The sequence below is a fragment of the Primulina eburnea genome, chromosome 11 (assembly GCF_022965805.1).
Source record: "Primulina eburnea isolate SZY01 chromosome 11, ASM2296580v1, whole genome shotgun sequence".
Taxonomy (NCBI): Eukaryota; Viridiplantae; Streptophyta; class Magnoliopsida; order Lamiales; family Gesneriaceae; genus Primulina; species Primulina eburnea.
In genome coordinates this window covers 39,560,565-39,582,924 of record NC_133111.1, presented here as the reverse complement: position 1 = coordinate 39,582,924, position 22,360 = coordinate 39,560,565, and the positions used below count along the sequence as shown (strand labels likewise).

Genomic DNA, 22,360 nt, shown 5'->3' with positions numbered 1-22,360 from the left:
TATGTTAATTATTAAGCACTAGTGTATGTTGTCATGACAAGTAACTCGTCTAACACGAAAAATATCAAGGTCGGGATGAAATTTCGGGTTTGAATCCAAATTAATATAATCTCATACTCCAACTAAAAACACATTATAGTCCGTCGTTAAGTTGATTTGGGTTGTCAGAATTGCCCAAAACACACGATAGACCAGAGAAATGAAACCTAAGATCTTAATACAATTATGAGATGTCATTGAAATATATATGATTTCTCACCACTTTATTTGAATTGAATTGAATATGACTTTTTAATTGAGTCAAAGAGAGTGAATTTAAGAATATTTTAGTATTTTTCACTCTTACTTTTTAAAAGAAAAAATGAAACCAACTTATTTGAAATAACTGAAACTCGAATCTAGGCGCAATTTCGTAAGAACCCGTCTTAGCACCAAGTTAGTTCATCAACAACTAATATTCTATGCAAAAAAATATATGAAACCCTTTAAAATTCCGGGGTCGAGTTTTTCATCACTGGGTAGAGTTCAAGTCTTATTTTTATCACTAGGTCGAATTTTTATCACTTGATCGAGTTAGAGACTAATTTTTTGAGATTGAGTTGTGTTTTTCATTTGGTAGAGTTTAAGTTTAGTTTTTATATTTTGGTTGAGCACGAGCTGAATTTTTCATTTGTATAAAGCAGAAGACCCGGAAGGGTCGGGGAAGGGGAAGACAGCTGGTCGGGGGCATAAGGGTCAACAGGCTCGTGGTACGATGAAGTTTGGGTTTGAAGGTGGCCAAACGCCCGTCCGCCGTCGTGTCCCCAAGCGTGGATTTAAGAATCCCTTCAGCCTTACATTTCAGGTACTTGTTTATTGGCTTGCGTTGTATGAATGAACTTGTTTTGAACTCTGTGTGTCAGTATTGGCGACTAAAAGATCTCTTTTTTTCAATAATCTAGTGGTTAATTCCTGCTAAAGTCCTTTGCCAATGTTTGCCTGTACTTACTTATTTTACGCATTAAGTTCACGGTTGCACATTTACTTCCTCGTGTACGTGTTACTTGTAAATTTTTCCCTAGATGATTAGTGTGTTACCATTTAGAGTTTGTACAGTGAGTTCTTCGTGGAAAAACAAATGGTCAGTTTTGATCATGGAAATGGAAATAGTAAAGAGAGGTTTGTGGATAAAAGAACAAATTCTCTCAAAATACAATCTCATAGCTTTTTCGGTTTCTCACTCGTGAGTATGGCTGTTGTATGCTTCATTTTTTTTCGCCATAAGAGGTGCAAAATAGGGAAGGCTTGCCTTTTTTCTGTCAAGTAGTTGTGAAGTTTCGTTGGTCTTTGTATAGAAGTTTAGCCAGATATCTTTTTTTGTAGTTTCATGCGCATTTTTTGGAAATTATATCAGATCTTTATTTTTTATAATTAACTGGCTTTTTTGGGCCCTCAGTTTCCCCCATTCTTTTAGCTTGTCTAGTTTGTGGATTTAAGAGTCTCCTCCTCTGATAACATTTGCAATTGCATCATGAAATATGTATTGGACGTGCTTTGCTCATTTAGGTGAATAAATGCATTCATGCCAATGCTAGTTAATCTGGACAAGTAAATTTACCTTTTTATTCGACGTGCTATATTGATGCATCCTAACCCATGTTCAGTTCCTTAATATAAACGACGTTGACATGGCTTATGCACTTTTACGTCTTGTGAAATTTTTGTTGATTGATGGTACTGCTACATATATTGAACATTAAGGCACAATACAGATTTGGCACTTGATACAATTGTAATTCCAATAAATGGAGGTCTGAGCTATGCAGTTATGCTAGTATTTATAAGTCTTGTTGTCATCAGCTCTTCAAATTATTGCAGACACTATATGTTCACTCCTAGAACTTTTTGGTTTGACCAAGATGAAGAATGAGCAAACTGACTTTTTTTTATTATCAATATAAATTATAATATTATATAAATGATGATTTGTCATGGCAAGTGAGCCGATGCACCCTTCGACTCAGCTCGCCTCGATCTTTATCGTTCTTAAGATTGTTTGAGCTTGAGCATAATGGAGCTTTTAAGGTTTCCTGAGCTCTTGCTCAATTTTAGTTTCTCAAGAGCTCACGTGATGAATTATTTTTGAATATTTTTAGAGTTAATATTTTCTATGTTTTATATATATATATATAATTAATGTTATTTTAATATTTAATTTGCATTTGAAGTTTTTGAATGCATGTATTTTGAGGTTGCAAATTTGTTCATGAAAAAAGGTGAGCCCAAGATGAGCTTGTGAGCGGAGTTTATGAGACCAAACTCGAGCTTCCTCAAGACTGGGCTCGTTTTTTTGGGTTATACTTGACTCTTACAAACCTTTAGTTGAACGCCGACCTTATTCTTCAATCCTATGGTTTTCGTTGAATACAATGGTCTGGTTGACAAGCTTGTTCCTCCCTCTCTATTGTTGCCCCATGAGTTTTTTTGTTCAATAAAAGCATGCACTCAACCAGAATACGATACAACTCTCTCCTTCTGTGACATTCATGAAGAAAATTCGTTTGCAGAAAAAATTGATGCTTTTCAAGTGAATGTAATTATATTTTTATGATTGGGACAGCCAGTTGGTTTAGGAAAAATTGCAAAATTGATAAATTCTGGAAATATCGATTCCTCAGAGTTGATCACGATGAAAACTCTAAAGGTACATCTATTGGTTTTACACGTATCTTCTTCCCCCAGTTTATTTCCTGCTTTGTCTGATAACCTTCTGTTTTCTTTACAAAAGGATGCTGGAGCAATAGGGAAGCAAATCGAAGATGGTGTTAGACTGCTGGCTCGTGGTGCTGAATATATTCAGTGGCCCATCCATCTTGAGGTCATATTCTTATTTTCGCTACCTTTGCTTCTCAAAGTTTCTCTTACAGATTAATATGTTTATTACTTTAGATAGAAAAATATGTTTTACATTTTATATATGCACTAAATTGTTCTCTCCCTTCAGTTATTTGAGTTTAGGTCACGGCTCCCCTCCTAGGCAAAAATCATAATTCCATACTTATCAGGTACTAAATGTAACAGTATCTTGGAACATTGTGCGTCTTTATACAGGTTTCGAGAGTGACTGTGAGGGTAAAAGCTGCTGTAGAAGCGGCTGGTGGATCAGTAAGGAGAGTATATTATAACAAATTGGGGCTTCGAGCTCTACTGAAACCTGAGTGGTTTGAGAAGAAGGGCAGGTTGCTTCCGAGAGCAGCAAGGCCTCCCCCAAAACAGAAAGATAAAGTCGATAGCATAGGTCGGTTGCCTGCTCCAACCAAGCCAATCCCTTTTACAACTGTAGAGAAAGAGGCCATGGCTGCTTAAACTGAACTCGTAGTGATTCCAATGTTGTAAATCATCGCGGAGTGATGATATAAAATATTTATCATCTGGGCTGTGAATGATATGTTCAGCTAAAAAAGTTAATATAACTGTGATGCACTTATATATTTTTCTTTTTATTTACATTAAAAAAAATACAATACTCGATAAATGATCAATTGAACATATTGGATTAAAACACATTGAATGATACTCGAGATAACATGGTCACCTACCTGACATTTAAAAAACAAAAAAAAAAAAAAAACTTTAAGCAAGTTAACTTTCTCACAAATTATTTAATATTAGCCCACTTAAATCCATGATTAGTAAAAGTAAGAGAAATATTATCCTTCAAACATTAATCCTAGTAATTAAATCTCGGAAACTAGTCGTGTTAAAAAAAAACAAATTTCTTGGAAATTAGTAAAAATTTGAGAGGTGGGGATTGAGGAATAATTTTGCAACATTTATTTCAAAACTAACCACAAACCCTTGTCTCCAAAGAAAGAATCAACAGAATTCTGTGAGTTCCATGGAGCTATAAGATAGAGAGCTCTTCTTCCCTCTCTGTAAAGATCATAGTTTGTTTCGGAAATCGACCGATCGAGGTTAGTGGACTCCCGATTCTTATTTGGTTCTTTTTGTCTCTCAAACCCATGAGCTACTAATCTCCTTCCACCAGAATTAACCCGCGGGATGAATTCTTTGTTCCCTTTGAATGATTTATTGGTATTGCTTGTTGGGTGTGCCGTATTTCCAAATTACGTGTTCTGAAACGGAGAACATGTTGAATATTATACGTCATCGTTTACTTGAACTTGTCTGCTTGGGTTCTTTAGCTGAATAGGAAAAAGTACACAACTTTGGATAACATGAAAACCATAGAGGTATGAAGCGTATGTTTCGTTTTTCATCTTAGAAATAGATTGTATTATTCAAAGTATCCATGTTCAAGATCCTCATTTTTGCTGATCATTTAGTTTTGCCCCCGTGGTTACAATGAGGCTTGCAAGAATCTTCTGGTAGATTCTTTTTATGTTACTAGGTATCCAGCTTGATATCTTAAAGGGTGCTTGATTATGATGACATCCATTAAATATTGTGTTTTTCCCTGCAGTTGAGTAGCAATCTGTTCTGAACTTTGTGAAATTTTGTGGGTCGGTGTGGACGAACATGTTTGCGACAGCAATTAGGTATGTTGCAAAGAAATCAAAGCCAAAGATGAAGCCAATAGAACTCAAGACTCCCCCAGAGCAAACGCAAACAATCACAAGGGTCATTTTTGACATCTTGAAGGAACATGGTCCACTAACTATTGCTGATACATGGGAGCATGTTAAGGTATTATCTCGATGATGATGCTGATTCCAATATAAACGAAAAATAGGAAAAAGTAACGCACTTTCCTCTATATCTTTTACATTAAAATTTTATTGGATTGGTTCTTCAGGAAATTTAGTTTTTGTTGCCACCTGGTGCTTAACATAATAAAACTAGGTGTACCAGTTAAATCTAAATCATTCAATAATGGAATTAATTGTATGTATGTATGTATGTATGTATGTATGTATGTATGTATGTATGTATGTGTGTATGTATCAAACAGGCGTTTGATCGTGGCTTATAACATCTGAACACCATGAATGATGTAGTTAATGGGTTACATTGTGGTGGTGATCGGATTAATCGTGTCTTCAGTAAATATTGGAGTAGATTATTTACTGTAGGCTGTATAATTATGGGTATTGAATTTTGTTGAATGTAAGCTTTTGTATTAGATAGAATGATGCTATTACTGTTCTAGCAGGAAGTTGGTTTGAGGGGATTGAATAACAAGAGGCACATGAAGATGGTGTTGAGATGGATGAGGGAAAGGCAAAAAGTTAGGCTACTGTGCAACCATGTTGGGCCTAAGAAGCAATTTCTCTACACTACCTGGTTTACCAAACCTAACATCAAGCAGAGTAGACCTCCTGGAACGGGCACTTCAACTTCAATATCTAAGTCGTCATAATTTTATTCAAGGAAAATGGAGGAAGATGTGGTTCATTAGATAAAAGTATACAGCATTTCAGGTTGCGACCGCCTTTAGGTTTGTAGCAGATTGTTTGAACAGGTTAAAGCTTCCGGCGGGTGGTCGGAATATTGTAAACCTGGCTATACTTATTATACTCAAGGGACGATGTGCGAATAAAGCTTCTGTTCTGTAAATTTGCTTGCTTTTTCTTCTGTTCTGTTAACTTATTTACTAATCCTCTCTGCACAGGACCGTGGGCTCCCCTTTGGAGAAGATACGTGCTTTCTTGGATTGCTTGTGTTAAGGTAACTAGGTATGGGAACTACAATAAAGTTATCATATTCCTAGTGTCCGATTGATCCTTTGTCTGATTTTTATTTTATTTATTTGCATTTCGCTTTCGTTTGTTCCTTCACTTTGTTGGTGACTTTATGGAAAAAGAATGGGCCATTTTTTCATCAAAATATTTAAAATATAGGGATTTTACTACACACACACACACACATATATATACTAATTACAAATTCAACCATTTTATTTTATTTTATTTGTCTTTAATTTAAATTGAACAGCTCAATAATCATTATATTTTCTAAAAAAAATAAAATTTATAATCCACTGATCAGATTATTGAAAAAATTTAAAATATGTAAATCGGATCGATGAATTCTGAACTTTTTTTCCCTAAAAAAAATTTAATCATCCATCAGAGTACTACTTCAAAATAAATTAAATCAGTAAATAAGAAGCGAACCCACAAAACGTGGTTAAATTGCTATATACCGATAAAGTTCTCATAATTAAAAATTTCTTGAAAATATGAAGAAAAATCTATATATATATATATATATATATATATATATATTCTGGAGTTGATAGAGAGATTTCTTACAATTAGGTTTCAATCCAGGAAAGACTCGTCCCAAACTTGTGATTTTGATAGAAAATACATTTTGATATAAATAAAATACAGCTCCATCTTGATGAAACTATTAATTAGCTGTAATTTGCCTATCCTTTACCTTTTTTTTTTTCAGGAAAAAATCGGCATATGGTTGTTGATAGTATATGTATCATTTCTACGTGGACAACTTCAGAATTTTGATAATAATTTTACCTTATATATAGAAATTGCATGGTGTGCACCATTAAATTAAAAGTAATATATAATAGCAAAGCCGCAGAGAAAAAATTAAAAGAAATAAGTATATAATATAATTGTCGCAAATTGTGCTTAGTATAAGAAGATTGGGACTTTCTGAATATTAGTAATGAAATAAAGCCAAACTTTACTGCCCTTTATTTAATTACGTACATATAATTCCCCCTGGTTGGACCGAAACAATTTTTTTTTGTTTCAAACTGGGTCCAAAATTCCTTCTTCTTCTACCTTTAAGTCTTTAACTAACACAAGAATGATACAGATTTTCACAGTTTCACAATGAGGAGTGTGGCACTCGATAGTATTGAATTTGAGGCTGATTTTAGTGATCAATTAGGTTATGCAATCAAGGGGTGATTATTCAATGGTCTTTCATTAATGGACGTGAGATTATTCTGCCATGCAAAGAGATTAAAATGGTGCTGAAGCCTCCGGACCAGCAGAACTTGGCGTATATCCCACAGCCTTTGGCGGAGCTTCACCGCCTCCAGCCGGAGGTGTTCGTTTTCTCTGCAAACAGCTTCGTTCTGGCTCACCACCAGCTTCAGCTGGTTCATTAGTTCCAGGTTCACTCGCTTTTGCCGGTTCACTTGGGTCCCCAGGTGTTTTTGTTTCCGCATGCGTGATCGCCGGGCCGACTCCCGGTTCGATTGCGTACACTTACGCTTCCGTTCATAAATAATCGTGGGGGGTAACAGGGTAGTCTGATCAGAGGTGACCGAGCTCAGGTGTTTAGAAGCACTGTTTTGGATCGGATTACAAAAACTGGAATTCTGAGTTAATGGGTCTGGGTTTGAGGTGTCTGAACCGGAGCTGGAACTGACCGGTTCTTGGGATTGTTGTGGGAGAAACAAGGAAACTGGTTCTTCTACTTGATCGGGGAATGGTGTATCGAAGAGGAAAGGCGGTTCAATGGGATCTCATGGGGGAAAACCGCTTTCGAAACCCGAAAAAAGGTTTTCGAAGCTGAACTCGAAGGTGAACATGGCCCGAAAAACGCTTAATTGTGGCTGAGAGGAGAAAGTGGGAAAGGGAAGAATCGAAGTGTCGGGTGGCCAAATTTATAGACCATTGGGAGGAGGATAGCAGGGGCATTTTAGTCATTATGGTACAGTTTGGTACATAGGATAGGGTAAGTAAGGGATATATAGTATAAGGATAGGCAAAAACTTGTGTGAGACGGTCTCACGGGTCATATTTGTGAGACGGATATTTTATTTGGGTCATCCATGAAAAATTATTACTTTTTATGCTAAGAGTATTACTTTTATTGTGAATATGGGTAGGGTTGATCCGTCTCACGGATTAAGATCCGTGAGACGGTCTCACATGAGACTAACTCATAAGGATAAATCAAGGATAAATATAATGATAAGATAATATGTTGAATGTTTGGTATGATTTTAACAAAAGTGATTAAATTTATATATTGAATTTTAATGACAAAATTAACCTTATCATAAAAACTTATATTTCATTATTATCAAAATCTTGTAATTACATATCTCAATTCTTAAATTACGTTTTATATATATATATATATATATATATATATAGATATATATATATATATATATATATACACACATGGATTTTCTTGGATTCTTCTAGTTGGATTTTTTTGATAAAGAATTAAAAGAATAACTAGAACGTGAATTTTTTGGTTAATTTATAATCTTTACGTACAATATATATATATACACACACACATATATATATATATATACATGTGTGTATATATGTGTATCTATATATTTAATAAACATTTAACATTAACTTAAATGCATTTGAATAGGAGGTAATTAAGTCATTTGAAATATATTTTATCATTATATTAAAATTATCACACCTTCTTACAAAGGATGTTTTATCCTTCTCAAAATTTATTTATCAAGGGCCCATGATATTATCATAAGCTTTTTAAAAAAGTATCAAACATGGGATAAGAGGGATTATTTATCAATCTTACTCTTATTCCATGTACCAAACAATGCCTATGTATGTAGATTTGGAGGGGGACTTTTAAAAAAGGGTGGGTCTGCTTACGTCATCACGTGGGTTCGCGTTTAATCTTAATCGTGAAGAAACAGAGGAGGTGGAATCACGAGGACACGTGTCTCCATCTTGTAGGCTATTAGAAGATGCTTGTTAATTAATCGACAAGAGCACCCCCGTGGGTTAATGAGTAACTAGCTACTCTGCACACGCGATGCGTGTGTGTACAATTTTTTTTATAATTATTTATGGACTAAAATGAAATTTGATAAATTATCGAGGTACTAAAGTGCTATTTGAATAATTGTAATAAAAAAAATAAAAACAAAAATGTTTTTTGAAATTAAAAAAAAACAAAAATGTAATTTTGATATCAAATAGGGGTAAAATAGGGAAACCAAAAAACTAGACCAAAGACACCAAAAACAGTTATTCTAATATGCTTAAACTTAATAAATAGTAAAAGATTATTAAAATCAATTAATATTAATACACTAATGTTGATATATAGATTATTAATCTTGGTTGTCATGTCAACAAGAAATTCATCAGTATTAATATCATTAAAAAATGGACAAAAAAGCCAAACGGCTCTTTTGACTATATATATATATTTATTTATTTATTTACTTATTCTTTTTGTTTTGTTATGAAAAATAAATCATTCCCAAAAATATTTTATTTAAAAAGCCAAATGGATCTTTCATTTAATTTTAAAAAAATTACATATGGAAAAAACTATAATTTATTCGCTATAAATACTAATCAATTTCTACAATTATATTAAATAATTATAATTTATAAGTTTAAAGAATGATAGCAAAGATTCCAACTGTTTTTTTTATTTTTTTAATAATATTTTAATCAATATTGAAATTAAGTTATTTTTAAATAATAATATTATTTATTTTCAATAATATTTATTGTAAATTTTTAAATAAAATTAGAAATATATTAAATTAATATAAAATAAAAAATTGAATAAATGGATAGTGGGATCCATAAATAATGAAGGTTGATATTAAATGAATGTGAGTGTGTATTAATAATGAGAAAATATTAATATAATGATTATGTGGCTGGTGGACCTCATGTTTTTTGAAGAGATGGAAGATTAATAACGTAGATTAATGACTACGGATGCGGATGCTCTAAGAGCACCCACATTGGGTGTTAAAAGGGGTGTTATAAAACCCTTTTAACACCCACTCCCCAATGTGAGTGGGCGTTATAACGCCCACTCATATGAGAGAGGGTGTGGGGCTGCACACTTAGCGACGGTTTTTGAAATACCGTCGTTATTAGCGACGACTTTATAGCAAATGTCGCTGATTTGCTGACACGCGGGTCCCACGTGTTTTGAATTATTTATGACGCCTAAAAAAATTAGACATTTAGCGACGGTTTTTTAAAACCGTCGTTCTTTGCGACGGATTGTCACACACTGTCGCTAAACGTTGTTATATATATAAAAACAAATTATTATTAATATAAAATAATAATAATTTAAATTTCTTAAAAAATTTGAAATTGAATTTATTTAATGTAAAATAAGAATAAGATGAATGAGTGGACAGCGAGACCTACAAATAATGAGTGTGAATGTTAAAATGAATGTGGGAGAATAGATGTGTTAATTTAATGTATATGTGGCATGTGGACTCCACGATTTTTGATGAGGTGGTGGGTGTTATAACACCCACCAATGCTGGTGCCCCTAATGAATTTGGATACGTGAGATCCGTTTTTAAAACATGAAAACCCACCATTTAAAAAAAAATCGTAGGTGGATTCCAACATACAAGTAAATGTTGAAATGAAATATCTTCTCCCGATGTTGCATGGTGGAAATTGTAATTGTATTTTCATTGTCAGCACGGAGCTACGTTTCTATTCGATCGAGAACATACCTGGTCGCATTTGCAAGAACACACAATGCATTTCATACCTTACTAATCATTAAATTATATAATAATAATAAAGGAGGGTTTTAGGAACAATTAATCATTAACCAACATTATAGTTTTGACGCTATTTGCAACAGCTTCAATTAAAAGAGTTTCTATCGGCATGATCGAGTTGGTTGAGTATATAAATATTTGGTTAATGGTTAGGGGTTCGATTTTTTCTGCCAACATCTTTTTGGGCGAGCTTGTTACATATGACTCGTTTATCATATATAACAAGCTTGATTCGTTAAGCGGTCTTGTTTTAGAGCTCATCGAGCATATTAAGCCAGAAGACCAACTAAGATATCATAATTTAAGAGGCATATTTATCATTTTTTTAGCATTTGAAACTATTACATTTCACTAAAATAACAATGTGAGATAAAACTCGTGGCCCCAACAAATTAGTCCAAAAAACTAGTCGAACTCGCGAGCCTTACGAGCCAAATATCCTGGAACTCGAGCTTGGCTCGATAAAATTGTTGAGCTCGAGATCGGCTCAATAATCTTAACGACCGATATCGAACGAGCTTTTTACCAGGTCAAACAACTCGCAAGTGACTTGATTCATTTACATGTTTATTTTTACCTCATATTGCAAACCGTCAGGTTGATATGGAAAACTTTGGTGAAAATCGGACTAAATGTGTTGCAAATATACTAAGGTATTATTGCACTGATCGAATTGATATTACATGTTTTCTTGTTCATATGAAAGCCAAATATAACTGTTTCATGAGATGATAAACATCAAAGAACCGCAGCCATTTTTCTATTAACTTCTTTCGTTGTCTTTTTGGGGTAAGGTTCTGATGACAAGCATTAAAACAAAATTTACAACCGGAGAATTGCATACTCTGATTAAATTTTGGATTCTTGGCCTCTTTAGGGCAATACATGCAGCAGACGACATTCGGTTGTTGTCACGCCTCGAGACAGGGGTTGGTTGACACCGGCGTTACTCTCAAATTTACATTCGAAAACAACCAGCCTCAGAGTACAGAATTCAGAAACCAGTCTTTTATTCATAATACGTAATAAATCAATTGTCTGTTAAAACTCGAATACTGATGTTTTACAGCGGAAATGTAAAACCAGACATAACAGTGTATTAACAGGTACAGCGAAATTAACATAAAAATAAACTGAGAACAATAATCTTCTTCACCAGCCCCAGAACTGGATCTGCTCTTCTTCTTCTAATTTTTCTTCCTCGTTCTTATCTGAGATGGGTTTGGTGGGTGAGTGATATGATCGTCACTCAGTAAGCAGGGGCGGGAATAACTCCCAGTTTTCGAAATCGTTTTCCACAGAAACAATAATACAATAATATACAGAAAACTCGTATTTTCATAACAGAAATCAGAATTCAGATTTTACATGTTTCAGAACGGAAATCAGAATTGGTAAGTACTGAGCACGTTAGTGAAGTTCATGGTTAAACTGATATCAGTCCCCTATATGTTCTCTCCTCTAAGAGGTGAGACCAGAATCAGAATCAGAATCAGAATTCAGAAATGTTCAGAATATATATTCCTACCATTAGTTCACTAGGGAGTTTCAGTGCTTCAAAATCATATATCAGAAATCAAACATATAGAAACTGATCTTTAAAACAGAATTATCAAACGGATTTCAAGATATTTATACACAAGCCCACTTACCGTAATTTGCTAAAAAGTGTTTCGGTTGAAGTCTGAAATCTGCTTGCCTCGCTACTGGATTTTACATCTTCGAGATATGCACCCTCTTAGCTCTAATTTGAAGTGATAACTCAAGATTTTGGTAACATCAATTTCTTGGATTGAGGGTGCTATTTATAGGCCAAAATCTGACTGTTAGCCTTCCAATTAATGACCATAATCTGCCATTAACAGCATTTATTCCGTGTTAATACTTCAGTTAAAAGTTTAAGCTGAATCAGTAATTGTCTGCTGCTTTCTCGCTCTTCTGCTTCTGCTGCTTTCTAGCTCTTCTGCTGCTGGATTCTGTATGCTGGAAAATACTTGTCTGCTGGAAAATACCAGCTTCTCAAATATGAGTTGCTGCTGAAATTTTGATAACTGCTGAAATATTTCTAGCTGCTGGAAATTCAGGTTCTCACAGTTGCTACAGAAACCTTTTACAAAATATAGAATCTCAATCAACTTAGATTCAATAAACACAACACTCTTTGCTTTAGCAGAAACAGTTATAGAATGCAACAGTATGAAAGAGCCATGTCAATACAAGTGTGCGCAAATACATCTTCAGGTCCAACTCCGAGCATCGTTTAATCGAGCACGTAAATTCTAGAGGGAATGTCTTGGACCAACCAATCAAATCCTTCAAGAAGTCCTTCCCCAGTCAGTATATGCGCTACATCCCACAATTCTCCAATGTCTGGTCTTATCCATTGCTTCCAAGTTAAGCACCTGAGTGAAGGATTACAGAAAATCAGGTGTTGAAGAAAAGAAGCTGTGGAAAGGCGAAAGATGGAAATGCACTATCAAGGGAAGTTTATCTTTAATATTTATTAACCGTACATCTTCTTAGGATGTAAAATTTATGGACCACTGATGAATAAACACAATCTAGAGAAATGATGCAATCCAAAATTGTGATACTCTTGTCCCACATTGAAAAAAATCAAGATTTAAAATGAGTTTATAAAGGGCTACAATGGACTTCTATAGCAACTTGGGTTAATCATTTTCGTAAAGCGAGGACGAATACGAAGTAGTTGCTATAGGGGCCCATTGTGCAGTCACGCAGCCGCGGGCCCGGGCTCGGGGCGTGACAGAATGCTATCAGAGCCGGTCACCGGCATGGAACACCGAGAAATAAGTGCTATGCGGGGCAAAGTGCTACGTGCATGGGAGCCACCTCTTGAACTTGCGGGGCAAAGTGCTACATGACGGGAGCCACCTCTTGAACCTGTAGGAGCCACCTCTAGATTCTCGATGCTAGTGGATCGAGTGGTCAGGCCGCGACGGGGACGTCGCGTTCTGAAGGAGGGGTGATTGTGATACCCTGCTATAGGGGCCCATTGTGCAGTCACGCAGGCGCGGACCCGGGCTCGGAGCGTGACAAAAATAATGAGAACCTATCCACAAAAACAAATCAGAAAAAATTGGTGAACGAAAAACGCAAAGCTATCTGCATTGAAGCATGATAAAAATTATGGAGAAGTTATGAATTTACCGGAAAATCGCTCGATCAGTTAACAGTCTGATTTCTGAGTCCAAGAAACTACTCCGCCTGCTGATATTGTCTGAACTTTGCTTCCTCCGAGGAAACCTCAAGTTTTGCTTCGAAGAAATTGGGAAGGCGGATTAAAGTGTGGGTCGGATCTTAATTTTGTAAGCCGGGCCGTTGATCCTGATTTTCGTATTGGGCTTTTCTAAACGTTGGGCTACTAGATTCGTTTCTTTGCTTATTAACTCGGATTATTTTTTTCCACTTCATTAGTATTCGAATTGATTGAATCATCCTTAAAAAATAAAGAACTGATTGAATCCAATTTTTTAAAAAACTTTTTTCCGAAAAATTTCAATATAATTGGTATTTTTATCTATTTATGACTTTGGTTTGCTTTATTTCAAAACAAAATTATAATCTCGTATCTTTTATTTCTTTGCAATTTTAGTCGATTTTTAATCATATTGCTAACATGATGACAAACATATAAGGATAAATTTGTGAAAAATCTCTCTGTCAATATTTGAATTATAATTCAGTACTTAACCACACTTTTTTAAGAATCAATACCTGACAAAAATATTATTTTAGTTTTAACTCTTTACAAATCCAAATTTACATTTTTGCCATTTTATTATTTGAATAAATATATTATTTTATCCACAAAAATGACAAGTGTCTTCTCCATCTACAATATAATTTTTAAAAAATATTGTTTCTCAATTATCATGGAATAAGATTAAATACAAAATTTATTAAATTTCATCTCTCGCTGAGATCAACTTCTCCTTGTATCTGCCATTCTAGCCCACTATTATGTATGCACTAATTTAAAACTTTGAGAATGTTCAGTAACTGACAGTACGTAGGAGTAAAAAGATATTTGAATGTACGACACGATCATCAAATAGACGCAAATTAGGACCCATCATTAAATATATTAGTTACTATACACAAGCGATGCGTGTGTACAATTTTTTTTTTATCATTATCGATGAACTAAAGTGTAATTTGACAATTTATGGAGTGATTAAATTGATATTTGAATTGTTGAAATAAAATAAAAGTAAAAATGTGTGTGAAATTTAAAAAACAAAACAAAACAACAAAAAATAAAAATGTAATATTAGTATTATATAAGGGTAAAATAGGAAAGAAAAGTTGGTGTCCTCTTAGGTAGTTACTATCATGTGCTCAAACTTAATATAATAGTATAGAAGTATAGATAGTATAGATAGTATAGATAAAGCATATTTGAATGTATGACACGATCTCGAATTTCAAACAAATTGTTAATTAGTTTATATTTTATAAATAACCCAAATAAAATATTAATATTACAAAATTGACTCGTAAAATCATCTTAAAATATTTTTTGCGTAAACTAAATCGTATGCCAAAAGCCACAAAAATTAAGTTACCTTCGATCTCTTCATAATTTTTCTTTTTATACACACTTTTTAGAAAATCATTTCAAAATTTCATATCTAAAAAAATTCAACTTTTTTGACCAAATGATGATGTGTCATCTCAAGTGGTCCAATGTTACAAGCATGGGCATTGGCTATATATATAAATATAATATGAAAAATAATAGAGTCATCACGTGAAATAATAATAATTGAGTTAACAAAAAAAGAGTAGACATAATTCAAACACGAAAGCAGAAGAATACAAATTTAATTGTCTATTGGGAAAAAATAACATCATGACTATTGCGTCTAACTTCCAACAAAATATCACAAGATCACCTCTGCACCACCTGGTAAACTACTATGGCGCGGAATATTTTTGCTTTGAAACTTGTTCTCGTTTCTTTACAGAAACCTCTATATTATATATATATATATATATATATATATATATATATATATATATATATATATATATACGTACCACTCCATATTTTCAACAGCCTTTTATTCCCAGAATTATTCAATAAAAACGAACATATACAATTGCTTCTTCTCTTCATCAAATGGCATCATCCTTAGAAATAGTATCGGAGGAGGTTATAGTCGATTCCCATAGCTACTTAGTTAACAGCATATGTCCGTTTTTAATCGAATAGTTTACTTTTTCGCGAAATTGGACGAATAAATATAAACATGATTTTTTTTCCCGATGAATAGGTTCATTTGAAGGGGGGAGAAGAAAAATAAAGGTTTACCGGCGATGGAAGTGATGATATGCATGGGAAGCCAGCAGTAAGAGATCAAAGTGGAAAATGGGTTGCGGGAGTTATAATTCTTTGTAAGTCCTTCATTTACGTGCATGTGTGTGTGTGTGTATATATATATATATATATATATTTGATAAATAGTAATTATTATTGTATTGTATACATGCAATACCATTAATTCCCATACAATAATTGTGGTGTTTAGTAAATTAAACAGACTTGATTATGACATTTTTTCTGGAGTGTTTCAAACTATTCAACTCAGATTTTATGTCGGTTTTGTGATCTTTTCTAATTGAAAACTCATTCATGTGTTACAGTCACACATAGTGGGCTCATAAAAATAAATTGTTTTGTATAGTGAAACATTTGGTCAAAGAAAGTTTTCTTGAATAATTTTCATCAATTGTTTGACTTAATGTATTTAAGAAAAATTTCAAATTCAAATTTAATTATTAACTTAAATTAATGTAAAATTAATTGAGTCATGATAGGAATAAATATTATAGGATAGAGCGTTAATTGTTTTACCAAAAGTTATAAGTTGTGATAACAACGCTTAAACGTTAACTCAAATATTTTAAAACGTACAACAGCTCAAGATTAACGGTTCGATTGCTCTATCCAGCATGGACAATTATTGTAACTCATCAATTGCGTTCTTTGCAATAAATGAGAATCGAACTTATGACATTGACTTTGATACTAATTGTAAGATCAGACATTTGTCGCTTTACCAAAACTATAGCTTATGGTAACGGTGCAACTCAAATATTTTAAACGACATAGTAGCTTAATCGTATATTCGATCGATGTATCCAACAAGGACAATTATCGCACTCCAATAATTACACTAATTGCAATATATGATAATCGATCTCATGACTTTGGCTCTTATATATACCAATTGTAAGATCACACACTTGTCGCTTTACCAAAAGTTATAACGGGGGTAACGATGTAACGTTAACTAAAATCTTTTAAAATCGTAAAACAACTCAAACGTCACAGTTCGATTGTTCTACCTTGCATAAACAATTATTGCACCTAACAAATATGATATGGATGTTATTTTACATTTTGAAAATCATTTCTCTAAATCAAATTTAATCTCACTAATCAAATAATTTCATCGAACACAAATTAATTTTCATTGCTAATAATAATTTAAACACAAATATTAATTGTTAGGGTGACCACCCTATGTCCTCATCTATGCTCCATTAAGTTGCAATGATAGTAGTAATGGACAATGAATTGGTAAACATATCTTAGTTAATTTAATAAGAGTATTATTAAATAATAACTTTTTTATTTTGAAATGTAAAAAATAGTTTTTATATATATAAATTAATCATATATAATGATAAATTAATTAATATGTAGAAAAGAGAAAAAAATGTTTTTTATGTATGTAATTTCATCACATACAATGAGAAATTAATTAATAGATTGAAAAGAACAAACAAGATAACAAATCAATATATTATATATGATGATTCGTAATTGAATAATGCTAATATAATCATACTTTGTATTATGTTTAGAACAAAATTGAAAATTAGATAACAAAATATATAATAATAAAAATTTTAATTTTAAAAACATTATTATCTAAAATATTATCATAATACATAATGAATCATAAGTGAAATCACTAAATTATTGAGTAACTATTTATTTAATTTTTACTTAAAACAATTTATTGGAATTTGTTAACAGTTAACATTTCTTATCATCTACATAAAAATATCAAGAGCTTCATAAATTCTTTTATATTAATTAAAAATTTAATTTAAATACTAAAAAATTCTTAAGTTCCTAAAAAAATTATTTTATAATAATCTAATATACTTGTAATAGTCTAAGAAAGTTGGAAATAATAGAGTTGAAGAATTCACAAAATTTATTAGTTATATATGAAATATTAAACATTTTATTAGAAGTTTTTAACTTTTAGTCTTTTTTATCAGCTATATAAAAAAATCAAGAGTTTCGCAAATTTATAGACATTAATTAATAAAAATAACTTAAATTAAATATATAAATATTTTAAAAAATAATATGACGTGTTTATAATAGTATGAAAAAATTAAAAAATATAGTTGAAGAACTCAAAAATTTTATTAGTTATATTTTAAAATTTTAAGCGAATTACATCCATATATGGTACAAGGTTTTCTACCCTGTAATGAGAGGTACAAGTAGCAAAACCACAATTAAAAAATAATTCATTGAAAATATAATTTGAGAAAAGTATTGCAAAACTGGAAGCACAGAATAATTTTACATTAAAAATATGCTTACAAATAATCTTTCACATATTTCAATATCTTAGTTCATATTTTAAAATCAACTTGTTATAAAAGTGACGTATTTATATGTAAAATAAAAGAAAAATAAGATATAAATATTAAATATTCATTAGCTAGCAACCATGAAGAAATACATTTATTTTAGTCGCAACAAAGAAAAACCATGGGTAAATTGATAAATTCAATATGCATTAATATCCAAAGACATTTAATATAGACAATAAATTACAAAAAAAAAACCCATGGAAAAAACTTTTGATTTAATTTGCTAAATTAAATGAACAAGGGTATATTAGAAAATTCACAATTAGAAGTCATATATTTATATGTATATGTAAGATTAAATATATAAATATTTAAAAAAAAAATATGACGTGTTTATAATAGTATGAAAAAATTAAAAAATATAGTTGAAGAACTCAAAAATTTTATTAGTTATATTTTAAAATTTAGGCGAGTTACATCCATATATGGTACAAGGTTTTCTATCCCGCAATGAGAGGTACAAGTAGCAAAACCACAATTAAAAAATAATTCATTGAAAAAATAATTTTTGAGAAAAGTATTGCAAAATTGAAAGCACAAAATAATTTTACGTTAAAAATATTCTTACAAAAGTATTGCAAAACTGGAAGCACATAATAATTTTACGTTAAAAATATGCTTACAAATAATCTTTCACATATTTCAATATCTTAGTTCATATTTTAAAATCAACTTGTTATAAAAGTGACGTATTTATATGTAAAAGAAAAGAAAAGATAAGATATAAATATTAAATATTCATTAGCAACCATGAAGAAATACATTCATTTTAGTACCAACAAAGAAAAATCATGGGTAAATTGATAAATTCAATATGCATTAATATCCAAAGACATTTAATATAGACAATAAATTATAAAAAAACCCATGGAAAAAACTATTGATTTAATTTGCTAAATTAAATGAACAAGGGTATATTAAAAAATTCACAATTAGAAGTCATATATTTATATGTATGTTAGATTAAATATATAAATATTTAAAAAAAATATGACGTGTTTATAATAGTATGAAAAAAATTAAAAAATATAGTTGAAGAACTCAAAAATTTTATTAGTTATATTTTAAAAATTTATGCGAGTTACATCCATATATGGTACAATGTTTTCTATCTCGCAATGAGAGGTAAAAGTAGCAAAACCACAATTAAAAAATAATTCATTGAAAAAATAATTTGAGAAAAGTATTGCAAAACTGAAAGCGCAGAATAATTTTACGTTAAAAATATTCTTACAAATAATCTTTCACATATTTCAATATCTTAGTTCATATTTTAAAATCAACTTGTTATAAAAGTGACGTATTTATATGTAAAATAAAAGAAAAGATAAGATATAAATATTAAATATTCATAAATTCAATATGCATTAATATCCAAAGGCATTTAATATAGACAATAAATTACAAAAAAACCCATGGAAAAAACTATTGATTTAATTTGCTAAATTAAATGAACAAGGATATATTAGACAATTCACAATTAGAAGTCATATTTTTTTTTTTTTTGAAAATAATTAGAAGTCATATATTTAAGTCACATATATATATATATATGTATATATATATATATATATATATATATATATGTTAGATAAGGGTTGTTCCACCAATAATAACTACGAAAATACCAAGTAAAATTAAGCTATATTTAACATGTGAAATTAGAACAAACAATTTATATAAACTAAAATAAAATACTCAAATTCCAACCAAAACAATTAAATGTGGCAAGAAAAAATTCAGTGGGAGAAAATTATCAAAGTTTTGGTTCACCATTGCAATCATCTACAATTCTAATTTTATTTTATTTTATTTTTTTCATTTTCTTTTATCTATGAGGTAACAAATTTCTGTCGCGATACACCACACTTAATATTGAATTATTGCAACAAGTAACTCTCATTCATTTATTTAACAAATAATACCGTATTCCATATTTATAAAAACTATTAGCCTTCGCTGAAATAATCTATAGCTATCATTAGTGTTCTACAAAACGGTATACGGACGACCATCCACTGACTTGCGCCTAGGCGGTGCAGTTTCTATTTTTTTTTACCTAAATATCCAGTTTTTCTTGTTCATCTTCATATTTATCCAATAATTCCTCCACGTCGGATTCAAACTCAAAATCAAATATATATCTCTCCTCTTTCTATGTAACTCGCTTAAATTTTTAAAATATAACTAATAAAATTTTTTAGTTCTTCAACTATAATTTTAATTTTTTCATACTATTATAAACACGTCTTATTATTTTTTTAAAATATTTATATATTTAATCTAACATACACATAAATATATGACTTCTAATTATAAATTTTCTAATATACCCTTGTTCATTTAATTTAGCAAATTAAATCAATAGTTTTTTCCATGGGTTTTTTTTTTTTTGTAATTTATTGTCTATATTAAATGCCTTTGGATATTTGAATTTATCAATTTACCCATGATTTTTATTTGTTGCTACTAAAATGAATGCATTTCTTCATGGTTGCTAATTAATATTTAATATTTATATCTTATCTTTTCTTATACTTTACATATAAATACGTCACTTTTATAACAAGTTGATTTTAAAATATAAACTAAGATATTGAAATATGTGAAAGATTATTTGTAAGCATATTTTTAACGTAAAATTATTCTGTGCTTCCAGTTTTGCAATACTTTTCTCAAATTTTTTTTTCAATGAATTATTTTTTAATTGTGGTTTTGCTACTTGTACCTCTCATTACGGGGTAGAAAACCTTGTACCATATATGGATGTAATTCGCTTAAAATTTTAAAATATAACTAATAAAATTTTTGAGTTCTTCAACTATATTTTTTAATTTTTTTCATACTATTATAAACACGTCATATTATTTTTTTAAAATATTTATATATTTAATTAAAGTTATTTTTATTAATTAATGTCTATAAATTTGCGAAACTCTTGATTTTTTTATATAGCTGATAAAAAAGACTAAAATTTAAAAACTTCTAATAAAATGTTTAATATTTCATATATAACTAATAAATTTTGTGAATCTTCAACTCTATTATTTCCAACTTTCTTAGACTATTACAAGTATATTAGATTATTATAAAATAATTTTTTTAGGAACTTAAGAATTTTTTAGTATTTAAATTTTTAATTAATATAAAAGAATTTATGAAGCTCTTGATATTTATGTAGATGATAAGAAATGTTAAGTGTTGACAAATTCCAATAAATTGTTTTAAGTAAAAATTAAATAAATAGTTACTCAATAATTTAGTGATTTCACTTGTGATTCATTATGTATTATGATAATATTTTAGATAATAATGTTTTTAAAATTAAAATTTTTATTATTATATATTTTGTTATCTAATTTTCAATTGTGTTCTAAACATAATACAAAGTATGATTATATTAGCATTATTCAATTACGAATCATCATATATAATATATTGATTTGTTATCTTGTTTGTTTTTTCAATCTATTAATTAATTTCTCGTTGTATGTGATGAAATTACATATATAAAAAAACAATTTTTTCTCTTTTCTACATATTAATTAATTTATCATTATATATGATTAATTTATATATATAAAAACTATTTTTTACATTTTAAAATAAAAAAAATTATTATTTAATATTACTCTTATTAAATTAACTAAGTTATGTTTACCAATTCATTGTCCATTATTACTATCATTGCAACTTAATGGAGCATAGGTGAGGACATAGGGTGGTCACTTTAACAATTAATATTTGTGTTTAAATTATTATTAGCAATGAAAATTAATTTTTGTTCCATGAAATTATTTGATTAGTGAGATTAAATTTGATTTCGAGAAATGATTTCAGAATGTAAAATAACATCCATATCATATTTGTTAGGTGCAATAATTGTTTATGCAAGGTAGAACAATCGAAGTGTGACGTTTGAGTTGTTTTACGACTTTAAAAGATTTTAGTTAACGTTACATCGTTACCCCCGTTATAACTTTTGGTAAAGCGACAGGTGCATGATCATACAATTGGTATATATAAGAGCCAAAGTCATGAGATCGATTATCATATATTGCAATTAGTGTAATTATTGGAGTGCGATAATTGTCCTTGTTGGATACATCGATCGAATCATGACGATTGAGCTACTATGTCGTTTAAAATATTTGAGTTGCACCGTTACCA

At 30.5% G+C, this 22,360-nt stretch overlaps 1 protein-coding gene and 1 long non-coding RNA gene across 11 annotated transcripts; both read left to right on the top strand.

Annotated features, from left to right (window-relative positions):
- Positions 1–438: 438 nt before the first annotated feature.
- On the top strand, positions 439–3,460 carry LOC140804737 (uncharacterized). Its single transcript, XM_073160842.1, has 5 exons — positions 439–518; positions 684–844; positions 2,600–2,683; positions 2,768–2,857; positions 3,091–3,460. Exons 1-5 carry the CDS (start codon positions 476–478, stop codon positions 3,343–3,345), a joined length of 633 nt encoding a protein of 210 aa, XP_073016943.1. The 5' UTR covers positions 439–475; the 3' UTR covers positions 3,346–3,460.
- Positions 3,461–3,772: 312 nt separating this feature from the next.
- Positions 3,773–15,796, top strand: LOC140805965 (uncharacterized). Of its 10 annotated transcripts, none has more exons than XR_012112401.1 (6): positions 3,773–3,953; positions 4,463–4,686; positions 5,153–5,529; positions 5,612–5,675; positions 12,439–12,564; positions 12,654–13,065. It is a non-coding gene; the product is annotated as an uncharacterized lncRNA (long non-coding RNA). The 10 variants fall into 10 exon arrangements; XR_012112408.1 differs by having other exon boundaries at positions 3,774–3,953; positions 5,153–5,437; XR_012112404.1 differs by lacking the exons at positions 12,439–12,564; positions 12,654–13,065 and adding an exon at positions 15,781–15,796 and having other exon boundaries at positions 3,777–3,953.
- Positions 15,797–22,360: the final 6,564 nt, after the last annotated feature.